Source organism: Bos grunniens, chromosome 8 (assembly GCF_055505025.1).
Source record: "Bos grunniens cultivar Pamir isolate PY7600 chromosome 8, Bosgru_T2T1.0, whole genome shotgun sequence".
NCBI classification, from domain to species: Eukaryota; Metazoa; Chordata; class Mammalia; order Artiodactyla; family Bovidae; genus Bos; species Bos grunniens.
The window spans coordinates 37,776,558-37,797,079 of record NC_141172.1 but is presented as its reverse complement, the minus strand read 5'-3'; the positions used below and the strand labels follow the sequence as shown (position 1 = coordinate 37,797,079).

General features: G+C 41.4%; 1 protein-coding gene across 8 annotated transcripts in view; it reads left to right on the top strand.

Annotated features, from left to right (window-relative positions):
* Positions 1–20,522, top strand: part of PDCD1LG2 (programmed cell death 1 ligand 2) — a 93,430-nt gene that overhangs the window by 26,319 nt on the left and 46,589 nt on the right. For 4 of the 8 annotated variants that reach the window (XM_086415223.1, XM_086415219.1, XM_086415224.1 and 1 more), the window contains 2 exons: positions 9,725–9,991; positions 18,492–18,629. In XM_086415223.1, the coding sequence (XP_086271349.1) occupies positions 9,725–9,991; positions 18,492–18,629 (405 nt within the window). The remainder of the gene's footprint in view (positions 1–9,724; positions 9,992–18,491; positions 18,630–20,522) is intronic. The other 4 variants (XM_086415225.1, XM_086415221.1, XM_086415226.1 and 1 more) reach the window with 1 other exon arrangement.

Here is a 20,522-nt window from a genome sequence, read left to right as displayed (position 1 = left end):
ATGAAAATATGTGTTCATAAAATGCTAAACATTATATATTTTTCCAATATAGAAACCTATGAAATATTCCAAGAATAAACTTAATAAATATGTGAGAGGGAGCACACTACATCACAATTGTTTTAGGAGGAATGCAAGCAAAAAGGGAAAAAAAAAAGGAGGTTGAAGTTAAGCACCTAAGGATATTCTGCCCTAATTGGGGGTCTCTGAAAGAAACACGGGAGATCTGGGACCCCAGTTAGGGTGCACTTAAATAGAACAAGACTAGAGGGAGGATGTGTTTGTCTTTAAAATGCCTAATTTTTGGCATATACTTGAAAATAGATTTATAATATTTTCTTTGATGTCTGGACAACAGTTCATAATAAGTATGGTGAAAAGAGGATTGATTTCATAAGGACAGGAAAAAAAACACCAGATAGCATGGCTAAAGAGTTTATAAAAGTAACAGAAGGCTGCAGTTTTTGAAATGCCAGGTTGCAACCCAAGATTAGATATCTGTCAGAGGAAGGTCAAGCAGCATGATGGAAGAGGAGAGCACAGCAGCCCTGAGAAGCAAGGGATTGAGCACAGTGGCTGAGAACCGGCCTGTGCATGGATCCCAGACAGACATAGAGCAGAAGCTAAGAATAGAAGGGCCAAACCATCCTGAAGGCCTGAGCAGGCTAAGGCTTGGCAGAATTTCTTTAAATCAACAGAAAGGCCCAGGATAGAGTACAACTTCATCAAAAAGTGGAGGAATAAGGCATCATAGAGAGAAACAGCCCTCACCCTAAGAAGGGGAAGACAAACAGCATAGGGCGGAGATAGCCCAAGAGAAACATCTTCGTAGTGAAATGATGTCTGTACATTTAGCTTCTAGACCCAGAAAAAAAGCATTTGCTAAAATAACTTAGTAATGAGGCTAAATCTCTGCTCTGTCTTTTCTCCCTGGGGAAACAGAAGGGAATAAGGAAAGCCTGAGTTAAGAAAACAATATCCTGAATTTTGAGGGGTGGGAAAGCTCCTGGAAATTACAAACTGTTTAACCTGATGTTCCTCTCCAGGTCATTTAACAGACCAATTGAGAGCAGTCCTAAAATATTTCTTTTAATGACTGCTAGAAACCTGCCAGGACTCTTTAAATTTAAGGCATTTAAAACTACATTTTTTTCCACCTTAGTTATGGTCATTATGATGATAAAGCAGATAATACTATGTACAGTAGATAATATAGTGCTATAATATAATAATATCATATACTATATGATTCAAATGTTACTGGCAACTTTATTTCAGAAATGCTAAAGTTGCCAGTAACATTTGAATCATATAGTCAGAAATAGCAGAATAACAGAAAGCATTTAAACCAGTGGAAACTGAAATCAGAAAGTAGTAATTCTTTTGATGAAACAGACTGAGAAGCCAAATGGAGAATAGTGAGGCAAGTCAGCAATTAGTGAAAGCAGGAAGAGATAATAATTACCAGTACTAATTGACTATTTAATACGTTCTAGGTACCTAACTCATTTATCATTCTAACACTACAGTTAAGGATAAGTAATACTGTGCTTATTTTACTAATGAGGCTTAAGGCTTGACAGGTTATGTAAGCAGCACTGAAGTCTAGTCAAAACTTTTGGACTCTAAGGCCCATGTTCTTAACTAGTATGCTTACCATGTGTTGTTTTGCTAAACCAGACAAGTAAGTACCAATGGGTTAAAGCTACCATGAGGCAAAATTTGACTTGGTGTCAAGATAATCTTCCCAATGAAAGTTTAACTTTCTTATTGTCTAATCACTGCAAGGACTAATTCTGGAAGTAGGAGCTTCCATACGTAAGTGTATTTAACCAAAAGTTAGTTATCTAGCAGGTTACCAATATCAAGGAAAAAAAAATATTATTAAAGAGAAAAAGGGACATTTCATAATGATAGAAAAAAATCAATTCAGCAAGAAGATATAACAATCCTAAATGTATATACATCTAACCATATAGCTTCAAAGTGTATAAAACAAAATTTGACAGACCTAAAAGGAGAAATAAACTGATCCATAATCATATTTGGAGATTTCAACTCATCTCTATTATAACTGGTAGAATATCCAAAAAGAAAACAAGAGAGTAGAACAGCATTAGCCATTTTCATTGACTTATATAAAACTCATGCCCAACAACTACAGAATACACATTGTTTCCAAGTGCATGTGAAACATTCAAGATAGTCATCTAGCAAAGCTGCTGGAGAAGATACTTTTTGTTGAGCAGGAAGATGGACTAATTGAATTTTAAGATCACTGCCACCTCTGAAATTCTAAAATTTACTCATATTTTCCTAAGAATATCACCCCTGAGTCCAGCTTCCCCATTGTGTGTTGCTGATAATGATGTGTTTTTACCCACTTCCCAAATAAGATGGGGAGACTTCTTTAATGTTATGTAAATGAAGGATGTGGGCTCATGCCTCTCCCTCAGACCTTGCTCGTTCTTTTTAAAAAAATGTATTTTATTTTTTCATTGACGAATAGTTGACTTACAATGTTATGTTAGTTTTGTGTGTGATTCAGTTTTATATGTATGTATATATGTATATATAGAGATATGTGGTGTATATATATATATTCTTTTCCCAATTCTTTTCCATTATAGGTTATTACATATTTTGAATATAATTTCCTGTGCTATACAGTAACTATTTGTAGTTCGTCTATTTTATATATAGTAGTGTATATCTGTGGAGAAGGAAACGGCAACCCACTCCAGTATTCTTGCCTGGGGAGTCCTGTGGACGGAGGAGCCTGGTGGGCTGCCGTCTATGGGGTCATACAGAGTCGGACACGACTGAAGCCACTTAGCAGCAGCAGCAGCAGCAGCAGCAGTGTATATCTAGGGCTCCCCAAGTGGCTCAGTGGTAAAGAATCCGCTTACCAATACAGGAGACATGAATTTGATCTCTGGGTTGGAAAGAGCCCCTGGAGAAGGACATGTCAACCCACTCCAGTATTCTTGCCTGGGAAATCCCATGGACAGAGGGGCCTGGAAGGCTATAGTCCATGGGGTCGTAAAGAGTCAGACATGAATTAGCAACTAAACAGCAGCAGCAGCAGTGTGTATCTATTAATCCCAAACTCCTAAATTATCCCTCTGCCCCATCCCCCTATAGTAACCATAACTTTGTTTTCTATGTCTATGAATCTACTTCTGTTTTGTAAATAAATTCATTTGTATCATATTTTTAGATCCCACATATAAGTGATATCATGATATTTGTCTTTGACTTATTTCAATTAGTATGCTAATCTCTAGTTTCATCCAAGTTACTGCAAATGACATCATTTCATTGTTTTTTTTTAATTTAAATTTTATTTCATTGTTTTTTATGGCTGAGTTATATTTTATACACACACACACTTTGGCCTTGGAGTGCAAAATGAAGTAGGGAAAAGCTAACAGAGTTTTGCCAAGAGAACGCACTGGTCATAGCAAACACCCTCTTCCAACAACATAAGAGAAAACTCTACACATGGACATTACCAGATGGTCAATAGTGAAGTCAGATTGACTATATTCTTTGAAGCCAAAGATGGAGAAGCTCTATACAGTCAGCAAAAACAAGACCAGGAGCAGACTGTGGCTCAGATCATGAACTCCTTATTGCCAAATTCAGACTGAAATTGAAGAAAGGAAAACCACTTGACCATTCAGGTATGACCTAAATCAAAGTCCTTATGATCATACAGTGGAAGTGATAAATAGATTGAAGGGATTAGATCTGATAGAAAGAGTGCCTGAAGAACTATGGACGGAGGTTTGTGACATGGTACAGGAGGCATTGATCAAGACTATCCCCAAGAAAAAGAAATGCAAAAAGGCAAAATGGTTGTCTGAGGAGGCCTTACAAATAGCAGGGATAAGAAGAGAAATGAAAGGCAAAGGAGAAAAGGGAAGGTATATCCATTTGAATGCAGAGTTCCAAAGAATAGCAAGGACAGATAAGAAAGCCTTCCTCAGTGATCAATGCAAAGAAATAGAGGAAAACAACAGAATGGGAAAGACTAGAGATCTCTTCAAGAAAATTAGAGATACCAAGGGAACATTTCATGCAAAGATGGGCTCGATAAAGGACAGAAATGGTATGGACCTAACAGAAGCAGAAGATATTGAGAAGAAGTGGGAAGAATACACAGAAGAACTATACAAAAAAGATCTTCATGACCCAGATAATCAGGATGGTATGATCGCTCACCTAGAGCCAGACGTCCTGGAATGTAAATTCAACTGGGCCTTAGGAAGCATCTCTATGAACAAAACTAATGAAGGTGATGAAATTGCAGTTGAGCTGTTTCAAATCCTAAAAGATGATGCTGTGAAAGTGCTACGTACGCCAGAACTTTGGAAAACTCAATATGCCAGCAAACTTGGAAAACTCAGCCATGGCCACAGGACTGGAAAAGATCAATTTTCATTCTAATCCTGAAGAAGGGCAATGCTAAAGAATGTTCAAACTACTGCACAATTGCACTCATGGCTCAGACAGTAAAGCGTCTGCCTACAATGCGGGAGACCCGGGCTCAATCCCTGGGTCAGGAAGATCTCCTGGAGAAGGAAATGGCAACCCACTCCAGTATTCTTGCCTGGAAAATCCCATAGATGGAGAAGCCTGGTGGGTTACGGTCCATGGGGTCGCAAAGAGTCAGACATGACTGAGCGACTTCACTTTCACTTTCACACGCTAGCAAAGTAATGCTAAAAATTCTCCAAGCCAGGCTTCAACAGTACATGAACTGTGAACTTCCAGATGTTCAAGCTGGATTTAGAAAAGGCAGAGAAAACAAAGATCAAATTGCCAACATCCATTGGATCATAGAAAAAGCAAGAGTTTTTCAGAAAAACATCTACTCCTGCTTTATTGATTACACCAAAGCCTTTAACTGTATAGATCACAACAATCTGTGGAAAAGTTTTAAAGAGATGGAAATACCAGACCACCTTACCTGCCTCCTGAGAAATCTATATGCAGGTCAAGAAGCAACAGTTAGAACAAGACATGGAACAACTGGTTCCAAATTGGGAAAGGAGTACATCAAGACTGTGTATGGTCACCCTGCTTATTTAACTTATATGCAGAGTACATCATGCTGGGCTGGATGAAGCACAATCTGGAATCAAGATTGCTGGGAGAAATATCAATAACCTCACATATACAGATGACCACCGTTATGGCAGAAAATGAAGAGGAACTGAAGAGACTTCTGATGAAAGTGAAAGAGGAGAGTGAAAAGGTTGGCTTAAAACTCAACATTCAAGAAACTAAGATCATGGCATCCGGTCCCATCACTTCATGGCAAATAGATGAGGAAACAGTGGAAACAGCGACAGACTTTTTATTTTCTTGGTCTCCAAAATCACTACAGATTGTGATTGCAGCCATGAAATTAAAAGACTCTTGTTCCTTGGAAGGAACGCTACAACCAACCTAGACAGCATATTAAATAGCAGAGACATTACTTTGCCAACACTGATCCGTCTAGTCAGAGCTATGGTTTTTCCAGTAGTCATGTATGGATGTGAGAGGAGGACTATAAAGAAAGCTGAGCACCAAAGAATTGATGCTTTTGAACTTGGTATTGGAGAAGATTTTTGAGAATCCCTTGGGCTGCAAGGAGGTCCAACCTGTCAATCCTAAAGGAAAGCAGTCCTGAGTATTCTTTGGAAGGACTGATGCCGAAGCTGAAACTCCAGTACTTTGGCCACCTGATGTGAAGAACTGACTCATTGGAAAAGACCCTGCTGCTGGGAAAGATTGAAGGCAGGAGGAGAAGGGGATGACAGAGGATGAGATGGTTGGATGGCATCACCGACTCAATGGACATGGGTTTGAGCAAGTTCCAGGAGTTGGTGATAGACAGGGAAGTCTGGTGTGCTGCGCAGTCCATGGGTCACAAAGAGTCAGGCATGACTGAGCAACTGAACTGAACTGAACACACACATACACCACATCTTCTTTCTTTACCAATTCATCTGCCAATGAACATTTATATTCCTTCCATATCTTGGCAATTGTAAATAGTGCTGTAGTGAACATTGCAATGCATATATTTTTTCAAATTAGAGTTTTCATCTTTTCTGGATATATGCCCATGGGTGGAATTGCTGGATCATATGGTAATTCTGCTTTAAGGATCCTCTATCCTGTTCTCCATCATGACTATAGCAATTTACATTCCCACCAATAGTGTAGGACAGTTTAAGTGAGAGGAGGTATATTAAGGTGATGGAGTCAGGTTTAGAGCTACTCACCCCAGTTGTCTCTAAGTTCTTGACTAAGTGAGATATACCCAGAGTAATTAGTAGCCAAATGGGAAATGAGCTCCAGTTTTTAAAATAATAACTGGATTAACACATAATTTTTTCCTTTTGCCTCTCCCTACATTGAGCCTTCTCTTATAATCTGCACTGGAGAACATGACTCAGAATAGGGACTTCTGGTTTCTTGTTCCCTGGTCTTAAACTGAGTCCAGATTTGCAATCAGACCCTGAAGTCACTCATCCATCCAGCCTCATAGATAAGAAAATCTGCCCCACCACTCAGCCACAAACAAAAGCTGGAGTAGTGTGAGTGAGGAAAATGTGAGAGCTTTTTGAGGCAGGCAGCCCAGCAGGCCTGACCAAGTATGCTTAGTGGCATGGAACAGAGAACTTCAAGAAAAGGCCACAGGTTATAAACAGCTCTTCGAGGTACAGTCATCCTGCTCTCTGGTGACCCATGACCAAGTGAGTGAAGCAGAAGATCCAGGTTCAATCCCTGGGTGGGAAAGATTCTCTGGAGAAGGGGTTATGCACTCCAGTATTCTTTCCTGAAGAATTCCAGGGACAGGGGAATGTGACAGGCTACAGTTAATGGGGTAGCAAAGAGTCAGAGATGACTGAGTGACTAACACAATCAAATTAGCAACTCATAACATAGAGACACACAAGGAAGGCTCTCAAAAGGCAAAAGTTGTGGAAAGGGGTTTGAATATTCCTTCCACCTCCACAGAATGTAAAAGTGCGGAACATGAACTCAGTACCTAGAAAACACTTAGTAAGTCATATATACTTGATGTTTTCCATGTGGCTGTTACCATTATTTTAGTAGAAAAATCACTTTTCACCATTTGTACTCATTTATACTCCTCCAAAAATTTAAGAAAAAAATGTTTATTCATATGTGGGCCGTATATATGTCTTTACTTCAAAGATGGTATCAAAATTCTATTTCTTAAAGACTAGCCATTGAAAGCTAGTGCCCACCCTCTCTTCCTTTCACCAAAAATCAACAGGTTACTTTTTGCATTCCCTTGTGCTTGCATATGTGGTTAACATTTATTTTTAGCTATAGTCTGAAACAGTTGGACAATTTGTCCTTGTGTCTTCCTGGTGCTCTCAGTGTCACTTGTATCTATTTTAGATCTCAGTTTTCCAGAGGACAGGGAAGAATGTCTGGTTAATTCATTCAGCATCCACTGCACAGAATGGTGTGTGTGTATGTGTGTGCATGCACGCGTGTGTGCATATGTGCATGTGCGTGCATGTGTGGGGTGTTAGAGAGGAGAAATAACTAATAAATATACTGTGTTCTTGAATATTTATAGACATAATCTAGGTCTTTAAAAAATAATAGCACTTATCATGTACCTGCTGTTCAGTTCAGTTCAGTTGCTCAGTCATGTCCGACTCTTTGCAACCCCATGAACTGCAGCACGCCAGGCCTCCCTGTCCATCACCAACTCCCGGAGTTTACCCAAACTCATGTCAATCAGGTTGGTGATGTCATCCAGCCATCTCATCCTCTGTCGTCCCCTTCTCCTCCTGCCCTCAATCCCTCCCAGCATCAGGGTCTTTTCCAATGAGTCAACTCTTCCCATGAGGTAGCCAAAGTATTGGAGTTTCAGCTTCAGCATCAGTTCTTCCAATGAACACCCAGGACTGATCTCCTTTAGGATGGACTGGTTGGATCTCTTTGCAGTCCAAGGGACTCTCAAGAGTCTTCTTCACACCACAGTTCAAAAGCATCAATTCTTCAGCACTCAGCTTTCTTCACAGTCCAACTCTCACATCCATACATGACCACAGGAAAAACCATAGCCTTCACTAGACAGACCTTTGTTGGCAAAGTAATATCTCTGCTTTTCAATATGCTATCTAGGTTGGTCATAACTTTACTTCCAAAGAGTAAGCGTCTTTTAATTTCATGGCCGCAATCACCATCTGCAGTGATTTTGGAGCCCCCAAAAATAAAGTCTGACACTGTTTCCACTGTTTCCCCTGTTTCCCCATCTATTTCCCATGAAATGATGGGACTGGATGCCATGATCTTCATTTTCTGAATGTTGAGCTTTCAGCCTACTTTTTCACTCTCCTCCTTCACTTTCATCAAGAGGCTTTTTAGTTCCTCTTCACTTTCTGCCATAAGGGTGGTGTCATCTGCATATCTGAGGTGATTGATATTTCTCCCAGTAACCTTGACTCCAGCTTGTGCTTCTTCCAGCCCAGCATTTCTCATGATGTACTCTGCATATAAGTTAAATAAGCAGGGTGACAATATACAGCCTTGGCGTACTTCTTTCAGGATTTGGAACCAGTCTGTTGTTCCATGTCCAGTTCTAACTGTTGCTTCCTGACCTGCATACAAATTTCTCAAGAGGCAGATCAGGTGGTCTGGTATTCCCATCTCTTTCAGAATTTTCCACAGTTTATTGTGATCCACACTGTCAAAGGCTTTGGCACAGTCAATAAAGCAGAAATAGATGTTTTTCTGGAACTCTCTTGCTTTTTTGATGATCCAGCAGGTGTTGGCAATTTGATGTCTGGTTCCTCTTCCTCTTCTAAAACCAGCTTGAACATCTGGAAGGTCACAGTTCACATATTGCTGAGGCCTGGCTTGGAGAATTTTGAGCATTATTTTACCGTATTTGCCCTTTCTGAACACTTTACATGTATTAACTCATTTCATCTTCAAAGTGTTGTCAGAGCTGCTCTAGGTCTTTGCTGAAAACTCATCAACCCCCACCTTCAGCAGGAGTGAACATAAATCTTTCCATTAAAAGGTCCAGAGATAAGAAAGGAAACTGCGAACAAAAGCAAACAAACAACACAAAAAACCCAAATCCAGATGAAACCAACGGGGGCCAAGATGGCAATGAATCTGACCTCCCACAGATGTCTAGGTCTTCATTTTTCTCTCCTCCGAATCTTGAAGAAGAAAGAAGAAAGGGGGAAGTGGAAATAAAGTTTCCTCCTGAAGATGTTAGAAAATACTAAATAAAGTGGGATGTAGGGGTTATCTAATGATTTTGTTTATCCATCGTCTTTTTTTCCTCCAATCTCTGACTGTGAGATAATTTACAGCCACAGATTGTGATAGGATAAAGCACCACTGAGATTTGAAATCAAGCCTCGATTGTGCATAATTGGCTCCACCAGTTAATAACTCTGTATCTTAGAGTGAAATAAACCTCTCTAGCCTCAGTTACCTTCAACAAAAATTGGGAATATTGATGATGCTCTTTTGTTGTAAAAATTAAATTATTCAGTGATGTAAAAGAGCATGATATCTGGGACACAGGAAATGTTTTAAAAGTTAAAACCATTTTTATTTAATATTGATAATGATAATTTATTTCACATGACATTAAGTACAGGGATCTATAGGAGTCAGAAACGAGAGACTTATTTCTTCATTTTTTTTTTTTTTGTCCCAGCTTCCTACAAGAAAATAAACACTCGCCACCTCAAGGTCCCAGGGACAGATGAGGTAGAGCTCACCTGCCAAGCTGAAGGCTATCCCCTGGCAGAAGTGTCTTGGCCAAACATCAGTATTCCTACCAACACCAGCCACACCAAGACCTCTGAAGGCCTCTACCAGGTTACCAGTGTTCTGCGCCTAAAACCACACCCTGGCAGGAATTTCAGCTGTGTGTTCTGGAATGCCAATGTGAAGGAACTCACTTCAGCCACCATTGTCCAAGGTAAGAGCTGCCCACACTTCCTAGCTCTACCAATCAGGGTTCAGGCAAGAAATGGATGACACAGTCAGAATGAATAACCTGAGAAGACTGTAATAAAGGGAATGATTAAGGTTTAGAGAAACTACTAAAAGTAGGATAGGGCACCTGGGACTTCAAAAGTCATGGAGCTGTACCGCCCTTGCCTCCAGGAGAGGCTGCTGGAACCTGGAAGAGGGACCTGGGGCCTCCAGTACAGGGGTACTGCCAGCTGCGGCCACTCCCAAGAATAGAAGGTGATGAACAGATGCCCCAACCTTGTTCTCCCACCCTCCAGTCTCCTGCTGGAGTCTCCCACTGGCAGAACGCAGGTGAGGTCAGAGAACAAGGAAGTCCTCTGATATGTTCATAAGGTCAGCCTCTCAGAGCTTAGAATAGAGTGTTAGAGTGCAATGAATGGACCCAAAGAAGAAACTGAAAATACCCAGCATAAAGACTGATCACTTTGATTCAGGCATAATGCCATGTGTCAGCAGTATAAATATTACTTTGCTGGCTTTTCTGCCAGCCAAGTGGTTTTAGAGTTTTCCAGGAAGACTGACCTCTTTAAAAAAATCGCTTATAGACTTCTCTGGCTATGCCGAATCCTATACTTTAGAACTTCATGCATCAGTAAAATTTATAACAGTTCTCATAGTCTGCTAATTTTTTATCTGCTAAGAACATTCATTTGACAAATAAGAGCAGCTAACATTTAGTATTAGGTCATTTAGTATCAGCTAACATTTAGTATCATAATCATTTTATAAGACAAGTCATTTTTTTGCAGAGGCATAAGTCTCCTATTGTTCCACAACCATCATGGGCTTTATTTTTTTTAATAATTTTGTTTATTTATTTGGCCATGTCAGGCCTTAGTTGTGGCATGCAGATCTTTCCTTGCAATGCATGGACTCTCTAGTGGCGCACAGGCTTAGTTGCCCCAGGATATGTAGAATCTTAGTTCCCTGACCAGGAATCAAACCCATATCCCTGCATTGCAAGGTGGATTTTTTAGCATTGGAACACCAGGGAAGTCCCCACTGTGGGCTTTAGACAACACAAATTTATTAGCTCACACTTCTGGAGGTCAAAATTCTGAAAAGAGCTTTACTGGGCTCAAATCAAGTTGTCCTGGGATTGTAGAGGCTCTAAGAGAGAATTCATTTTCTGGATTTCTCCACTTTTGGGAGGCTACCTCCATCCCTTGGCTCATGGCCTTTCTTTCCACCTCCAAAACCAGCATTAGATTTCTGCTTCTGTCATCACATCTCTTTCTTTAACTCTCTTGCCTCTGTCTTCTACCTCTTAAGGACCCTTGTGATTACATTAGATGCCCCTCCAATACATACCTCAACCTGATAATTCAGGATAGTTTTCCCATTTCAAGGTCCTTAATATAACCACATCTGCACAATCCTTTGTTATGTAGGATAATGCATTCATAGGTTTCAGAACATGGACATCTTTAAGAGGAGCCATTATTCTGCTATCTTACCAATAAAGGATATAATTTCAGAACAAAGACAGTCCTTAGTAGTGATTAAATTTGACTTTACAGAAGATTTGATATATTATCATTATATTCCACTATTTACTCTCTATCTTAGTTAGATAAAAGGGCTTATGATGAGGACTTGTGTGGCATGCAGGCATTTAGGTATTGACCCAAAGGGGCAGAAGTGAGATGTTCAAAAATTAAGACAGGAAAGAAGGAAGAGAAAATAGAAGGGTGCATTATTCCAATTGTTGGCATGAACAGTAGAAGCTGAAATACTCAAGAACCTCATGAGAAGTGTATAGATCATCTCCTAAAATGTTAACTCAAAGAGCTTCAGACTGAAGGACTAATCTTTTGCTTTCACCCCCAGTGGTGAGCAGTTGTCCCCAGGAGTATAACTTCCTTCTGCTGTGAGCTATGCACGCATGTGGGCTGAGAGAGCTCTCCCAGCATCTATGGCATCAAAGTCATTTCAGGGCAGAAAGCAAGTGTCCACCTGAGGGAGTCACTGACCATGAAGTGAGTTTAGGCCCACCCAGAATTCTACCCAATATGTGGCTAAACTCAGAAGAGAGGCTGAGAGAAAGTGAGGCAGGATGACAGTAGTCAATCCCTTGCACTGCTCAAGTCTGTCCCTTCATGCCCTGTATTCTAACTACTATCTCCGAGCCTTTGGGCAGGGAAGTAGCTACTATCGCTGCACAAGATACATATACCAGAGTTCATGAAACAAGTTACAGTTTCTGCTGCTGCAACTGATCCCAAGCCATAGTTGATATTTGTCATCTCTCTCATCAGCATACATTCTAGCTTTCCCTCACTCAGCATTTCAGATGGAATAGTTTGTTTGCCTGGAGGGTGGAGGGAAGGAGGGGTATGGGGGTGACTCAGACTTTCAACACTGGGAAACCTGAGCCCTTAGTCCCCTCATCCTCAGCAGACTGCAGTTGTTGCAATTGCCTTTTCATTGTTATCACTGGGTATGGAAGTTACAAGACTCAGAGAATCAGTGGATCCCTGAGTTCCAGACAGTCTTCCCTGCCTCCATTGTGTAGCAGGATTGGAATTCTTCATGAGAACCATTACTTTGCCAACAAAGGTCCGTATAGTCAAAGCTATGGTTTTTTCAGCAGTAATGTATGGATGTGGGAGTTGGACCATAAAGAAGGCTGAGCACTAAAGAACTGATGCTTTTGAACTGTGGTGTTGGAAAAGATCTTGAGAGTCCCTTGGACTGCAAGGAGATCAAACCAGTCAATCCTAAAGGAAATCAATCCTGAATATTCATTGGAAGGCCTGATGCTGAAGCTCCAATACTTTGGCCACCTGATGTGAAGAACTGACTCATTAGAAAAGGCCCTGATGCTGGGAAAGATTGAAGGCAGGAGGAGAAGGGGATGACAGGATGAGATGGTTGGATGGCATCACTGACTCAATGGACATGAGTTTGAGTAAGCTCTGGGAGATGGTGAAGGACAGGGAAGCCTGACGTGCTGCAGTCCACGGGATTACAAAGAGTCAAATACAACTGAGACTGAACAGCAACAACGTGGGAATCAAGATCAGTTCCTCTACCAGTATTATTATTCTTTGCTTTGCCCGCTGGTCTGACGGTGGATAGAGCTCGAGTTGACTAGGGAGTAGCTATAACTTTACATGCGGTAGAACATGTCCCTTGGTACACAGCATCCTTGGTAGAAGTATTGGCCACTAGGGAGCTGGAATTTTAATCCAGGGCAACCTAAATTTGTGGATAGGAGAAGCAAAGACTCTACAAATAGGTCACTGGAAAAAGTGATGAGAGGAAACAACCCTCAGCACTGGGGAAGCCCTGGCACAAAAGCAGCACACTGTTGAGGCATGGCTGTCAGGGAGAAGTGAGTTAGAACCTGCACAGAACCATCCGTCATTCAGCCACATTGAGCCATGGCTGAAATCACATGGGACAGATAGAATATGAGTTGGGGCACCAGAGATACCTGCTCTATCTCAAATTAAATTTTGTCATGGACTGGCACTGATCCACAGGCCAGTCAGAGAACTTTGAAATGACTCAGTGCCTATCTCATCATTAATTTCCTAGCATTTTTTTTCTAGAAAATAAAATCCTCCCTGATATAGTTTTAGAGGCAGCCAGCTCCATTGTCATTCCAAACCCCCATTTCCCCATCTCCCCACACTTCACTACACAATTCCAACACTAAAGTTAGCCCAGCTTCTTTCTAAGTTATTATGATGAAGTGAGAAGGCAAAGAGAGGATTCATGCTAAGGATATGGACAGAAATGAAGACATTATAAGTGTACCATTTTGAGGACCAACTTTAAGTGAAAATAATGAATTAGGCAAGTTGACCTTTCAACATTCTCTACATCTCCTTTTATCACAACTAAGACCACCAGACTTGTCACCTTATAGAAACTGAGCTATAACTAATTTGTACCAGAGCTCCACAGACTCAAATATTAATAATCCCAGGGGAATTAGTTTTTTCCAAGAATTGTCTAGTCAACTTTCCTTTGTTATGTAGAATTTTCTGTCTGGTTGAATGTTGGCCAATATTGGATGAAATGTGGTTTTCTAGAGTGACACTTACATAAGGATCTTCACTGGGAAACAAGGGCCTGGATAAGAAGAATTTGGAAATAACTACAACCTACCCTTGTCATCACTGATTACATCAGTATTTTTCTCTTCATAGTAGAGAGGTGGACGGGCAGACTGACCATTTGTCTAGAAGCCTTAAAGCAGTGAGAAGTTAAGAATGAAGTAAGCTGGCCCTTCTCTCCATGGGAGAGACCTAATAGTAGAGTCAACAATTGTGGAGGTACCTGTGGGGTCTGCATCAGAGCTTGGGAGCTCCTAGGATATCGCTCATGAATGCAGCCAGCAGGGAGATGGAGGAATCTTTGTGCAGTTAGATTCTCTGAGTTGAGAGTCGCTCTCAGCTCTATATTCATCCTGCCCCCAGTCATGGATCCTCCGCTCCAAGTAGTACCCTTTCCTCACCCTGTACTCTCTGAACCTACTTGCACCTCTCTGGTCACCATGACTTCTTTCCTCAGGCAGTTTCTTCCACACAAAATATCATTCTTCATTGTCTTCACCAGCTCTCAGGGTAGTTCAGGTAACTCCAGAGTACAAGGTATCTTTCCCTCATCTCACTTCCTAAGACCTATTTCTTTGTTTGCCTGCAACTGTGCTTGTCTTTTCTCTTTCATTGCTCTTTTATTTTCAATGCATTTTAATTGTTCACATGAGTCTTCTTTATATCCAAACTAAAGCAAAACCTGAGTGCTCTGCCCATGGTGAGTGCTCTGCCCATGGTAAGTGCTCAGTAAATGTGAGATTAATGACTTGGAGACTTACTCTTGGACTACCCCAGTCCTATCATCCCAGCTGCCAGTCTGTATGATACAAATGATTGCCTAGTTTGTGATACAAATACCGGTAACAAAATGACCAAAGTCACACATCCTCCCATGGATTCCTTGCTTCTATTTCTCAAAGACATTTTTAAGTTGTCTTATGACTGTGCCCTTTCTCATTAATTGGCTTCTCACTGCTGACTTCTGTGACCCACACATACTTCTTCAAAAGTCAATGAATAAAACACATAGAGCAGTGAGAGTCTGGGGTGGGAGATGCTCCAGTAGCTCCAGAATAGATGACTGAACATCCTAATTTTCAATCAGAAATTAAGGAGCAGTGACACCATTTTCCTTTTGAAACAGGGTTCCTTCCACTCAGCCAGTGATGCGTTTTCATTAGGAAATACAATGAGATGGGAGCACAGGAAATAACTATAACAAGACCCTTGTAGGGCTGGCAGAGAAGCTCTCCCAGGAGACTTGGAGGTGACTCTCTGGCAGTGCTCAGGAGCACGGGCTCTGAGGTCAGATGGACTAGAATTTCAAATCCTCTCTCTGCTACCTCCTAGCTTTGAGAACATGAACATATGACTGAGCCACCCTAGAACTCAGCCTCTCATCTGTAGAACAGGGAAAAATAATAGTAGATACCTAATAGAGTTATCATGAGGATTAAATGAAATATGTAAAGTCCTTAGCAGTCAAAAAGGATAGATACAGGGAAAAAAAAAAAAAAACAAAACCATGGTTTGTCCAGCAAGAAGCCTCGTTTCCTTATAAGTGCATGAGACTGTAGATAAGAACAGATCCAATATTTTCCCCATCACATCAGGACATCTCATTGTTAAGTAGCATGCAATTGTTATAAAACAGTCTAGAATAATATTCATTAGGATTTAGGCTAAGAGGACTCGAAATATAGTAGCTTAAAGCGGGAGTATACTTCTCTCTGATGTCACATTCAGAGATAGAAGGTGGGTCAGAGCAGGTAAGTTGCTGTATTCTATATAGTTATTCAGTAATATAGGTTCTTTCCATCTTATTGCTCTGGCACTCTCCAGGATGTCACCCTGTTGAACTGTCAAAGCTAGGTCACTGCCACATTCATGTTTCAGCCCACAGAAAGAAAAAAAATATACCCAGTGTTTGAAGGCCAAGACACAAGAAAAACCCATTCTCTAGTCCTGAACTTAGTTCACATGGCTGGCCATACCTAACTGCAGGGAAGGCTTAGACATGTAGTCTCAGCAAAACCATGTGTCCAGCTAACACCTAGGTAATACTAGAGAAGAAACAGAGAATGGATTTAGCAGTCTGTCACAAGATTTAACTAATGATAAGAAAGATTGGGCAAGGTAGACTAGATGGACAGATAGTCAATTCAGTCCAGCAAATCCTTATTGACACCTTTCATATAGCTGGTGCTTGCCTCTAGGGGATTCAGAGATGACTTTGCAAAAGTCTTTGTAATTTCATGTACTTATATTCTAAGCAGACTGATGTCTTATTGCATGTTCAGCATTAGAAAATCTTTAAGAATAAGTAGAATTTGTGTTTGGAAGGAACTATGAGGGAACCTTACAGGACAAGGGTTTGCATAAAGGCACTGAGGTAAGGACATCTCCTGCTATGGGGACAGTAAGAACTCCTTGACTTATGGTGCTATATGCAGCAAATACTTAATAAGCACTTCCTGTGTGTGTGTGCTCAGTCGCTCAATTGTGTCCAACTCTTTGCAACCCCATGGACTATAACCCACCAGGCTCCTCCATCCACAGAGTTTTCCAGGCAAGAATACTGAAATGGGTTGCCGTTTCCTATTCCGGGGATATTCCCAATCCAGGGATTGAACCTTCAGATTCTTTACCACTGCACCACCTGGGAAGCCCTAGTAAGCACTTCTAAGAAAACATTAGTTACTCTGGGTTATGCGTGATAAGGGCTGTTAGCTAGATATATTGTGGTGATAACTCACAGTGTATACAAATATTAAATCATTATGGTATATGCCTGAAACTAGTATGTTATATGACAATTATACCTCAATTAAAAATTTTAAATATGGATTATCCAACGTTTAGATGAAGCAAACTTCTTAATGCTTTTTATCTTTATGTTCACTACAATCTTGAACTTAGAGACAAATACCTGTGGGGCCTGAGCTTTGGATCAGACAGATCTGGGTTTGCAGTCCTGGTTTGGTCACTTACTTAGCACTGATGTGTGCATGTGTGCTCAGTCACTAAGTCTTGTCCGTCCCTTTGTGACCCCGTGGACTTCAACCCACCAGGCTCCTCTGTCCAAGGAATTTCCCAAGCAAGAATATTGGAATGGGTTGCCATTTCCTTCTCCAGGGGATCTTCCCAATCCAGGAATCAAACCGGTGTCTCCTACTTGGCAAATGGATTCTTTACCACTGAGCCACCAGCCCATTAGCAGTGATGACCTTAGATCTTGGAGCCTTACTTCCTCAAGTCTAAGATGAGCGCCTCAAATTAAATGACACCTAGTCCCTTCTTAGCTAAAACTGTCTGTGGTTCTCAGATAGCACTATGATGGGAGAAGGGGAAGACAGGGCAGGACTGAGCCCTTCCTCAAGAGCAGTTTTGGCAGACTTTTCCAGGACCAGGCTATGACACTTATTCTTTTTTTGGCCGTGCCCAGGCCGTCAGCAGTGAGAGTGCAGACACCCAACCACTGAACAGCCAGGGAATTCCCTGTTATGTTTATTCTTTATGAGTTACTCCATAAGGCAAAATTCAGCCTGTTGGAAAGGGCACAGTTTACTTGAGTATGCTTCCATCTCCCTGTAGTGAACCCCCATCCAGGCCTGTCCTTGGTCAGTCTGGAGCCCTCATTCCAACCAGAGCACTCCTTTCAAAGGCTTTCCCCAGCCTCCAAACTTACTCTTCTCATCCACCTCTCTACTAAACTCATCTCTTCCTCAGTGCCAGACCTTGATTCCCTGAGAAAAGGAAAATGGCTGGCTGTAATGATTCACATTAAGATACGATATTCTGTTTTTTCAAAAGGATCCTCTTAATCCTAGAGGTTGAATAACTGATCAGATATATTCTAAGCATCATGAATGCTTGACAGTGGAGGGGGAGACATATTCGGGCTGAGGGATTATCCTACTGTAAAAAGAGAGATGATGAAGGAGAAACAGCAAGGAAGGAAGGAAGAAAAAGAAGGAAAGGAAGGAGAAGGAAGGAAGGGAGGGAGGAAGAAAGAAGAGAAAGAAAGAGAACATAATACAGTAGGTATATAAGACTGGTGAAAAACATGGAATGTGGAATCGGGCAGCCTGGACTATATCTCAGCTATGTCACTTAATGTGTAATTTTAGGAAGGTGTGCTAGGTCTCTGTGCCTCACTTTCTTCATCAATAAAATGAGAGTTATAGTACAGCCTGCCTCATAAAGTGGTCATGAAGAGTAAAGAAGCTGATACAGACGTCATTCATATAGACACAGCATTCATAGAAAAATACCTGGCATGGAGTAAACGCTCAATGCAAGTTGGCCGTGTTGGTTATAACTCACTTGGCTGCACTGTTGGTTTGCCTCTGAGTTACCATACAGTGGGATTCTGGTGCTTTTTCTTTCTGCCAGGTCCTCTGGAAGACCCCAAGATCCCTTCCTCTTCACTGCTTCATGTTTTCATTCTCTCCCTCATCGTTGCTCCCATATTCATAGCCACAGTGGTAGCCCTAAGAAAACGACTCTGCCAGAAGTTGTATTCTGGAGAAGGTAAGTGAGTTTTATTCATGGTGACCAAGTAGACTGGGTGTCTGCAGTGTGAGGCCCTGTTTGGCCCCACTGACTTGTAGCTTCACACTGTGTCCACTCAGGGCTCATGAGTTTCTTGGGGCTTGTCCTGATGATTATTTCCCAGGAGAAAATGCCTGTGGTCTTCAGTAAGATACAATTTTTTTTGAATAAAAATATTGATAAAAGTAAAAATTAAAAAACTGAATATTTTTGAATGAGTGCTTCATTCCTGTAGCTGAAATGGTTTGCTTTGTTCTCTGAGCCAAGAAGTGTCATCAGCCTCATGAGATCAGTGTTATTTGGGCAATGCGGATGGTTGTGCAGTCAGAGTTCACTGGTGGGAGGATGGCAGGATCCTTCATGAGGACTCCTTTAGTTCTCATTCCTCCTTTGCCCATTCTGGGTCTGAGCTGGGCTGAGCCGTCCTCTTCCCCACAGGAATCTGAATCTTCTGGTTGGGTAAGGAAAGGAAAGAAGTGTGAGGCCATCTGGTGTAGGGAAAGCACCTGACTGGTGGTACCCTGAGATCTTCCAGCAGCTCCCTCCTCAGCCCATCACAGGCTCGCCAGCCTATTCCCATTCCTCTGTGACAGTGAGGCAGAGCATGCCTGTGGTGTTTGAACCCAGGCCAGAATACCTGCAAGCCCATCTGGTGCTTTCCTAAACAGGTCCTTTCCTACACAGCACCCAGTGAGCCTCCTCCCAAGATCTATACACAGCCTATAGAAAAGGAAATAGCAGCTAGGAATAATTCACTAAGAATTTGAAGTGGTCACTATTTGAGGACTGGGGGGCTTTTCAGTGATTGTTATCCTACATTTACAATCTAACTTCTATATTCTCATCTGCCATGAAATATTGTCATCATCTATTTGTCCGTTGACCTACGTGTGCATTAGCTTGGGTAGTAACCACAAACCCTCTACTGTAGAATCCAAGATCCACGAACTGTTGTCAAAAGAAAGAGGGGGGTTGGGGAGGAAGGAAGAAGGGAATAAGGGAGGGAGGAAAGGAGAAAAAATGGGATAGGGAGAAAGAATGGAAGTAGAGGAATTTTAGGGTCTTGCCCAAAAAATCTTGGACTAAACAGAATCACTTCTGAAAATCTGTGACTTCAGAGAGTCATGACAGATGCACCTCATCAGAACCTTATTTTCTGTATTCTTTTTCTTTTTTTGGCTGCACTGGGTTGTCGTTGCTGCGTGGGCTTTCTCTGGTTGTGACAAGCAGGGGCTACTCTAGTTGCAGTGCATGGGCTTCTCATTGTGGTGACATTTGCTGTGGAGCACAGGCTCTAGAGCGTGTGGGTTTCAATAGTTGTGGCATGCGGGCTTAGTTGCTATGTAGCATGTGGAATCTTCCCGGGCCAGGGATCAGAAACCTGTCCCTTGCACTGGCAGGCAGATTCTTAACCACTGAACCACCAGGAAAGTCCTGCATTCCTCTAGTACTTCCCTCATGTGTACCCCTCAGAAGCATTTTATAACCAAGGTTCCAGGCTTGGGGCCTGAGAACCCATTAGGCACCTCATAAATGAGCAGCAGATTTTTTATCCTTACTCTCTGAGAAAATGAAGTAGAGCCACATTTCTTAAAGATAGAATGGGGAAAAGAAGTCTTCCCCTCATCCCTCATCCCAATTTCAAATGTAAGTAGCACCAAGTTGGGTGTGAGTCTCAGGCACCAACTAGAGTGGGAGAGATTTGTTACTAATAAGAGTTAAGTGAATACATTTTCAAGTGATTTATTTTTTAATAAACTAAAGTGAAATCACCATTGCTACGTAATAGCCCTCTGTAACTCTTGTGCTTTGGGATCTGCTCTCTTAGAAGGGAGTATACAAGTACACATGAATTCAAGGACTATGGTTTCT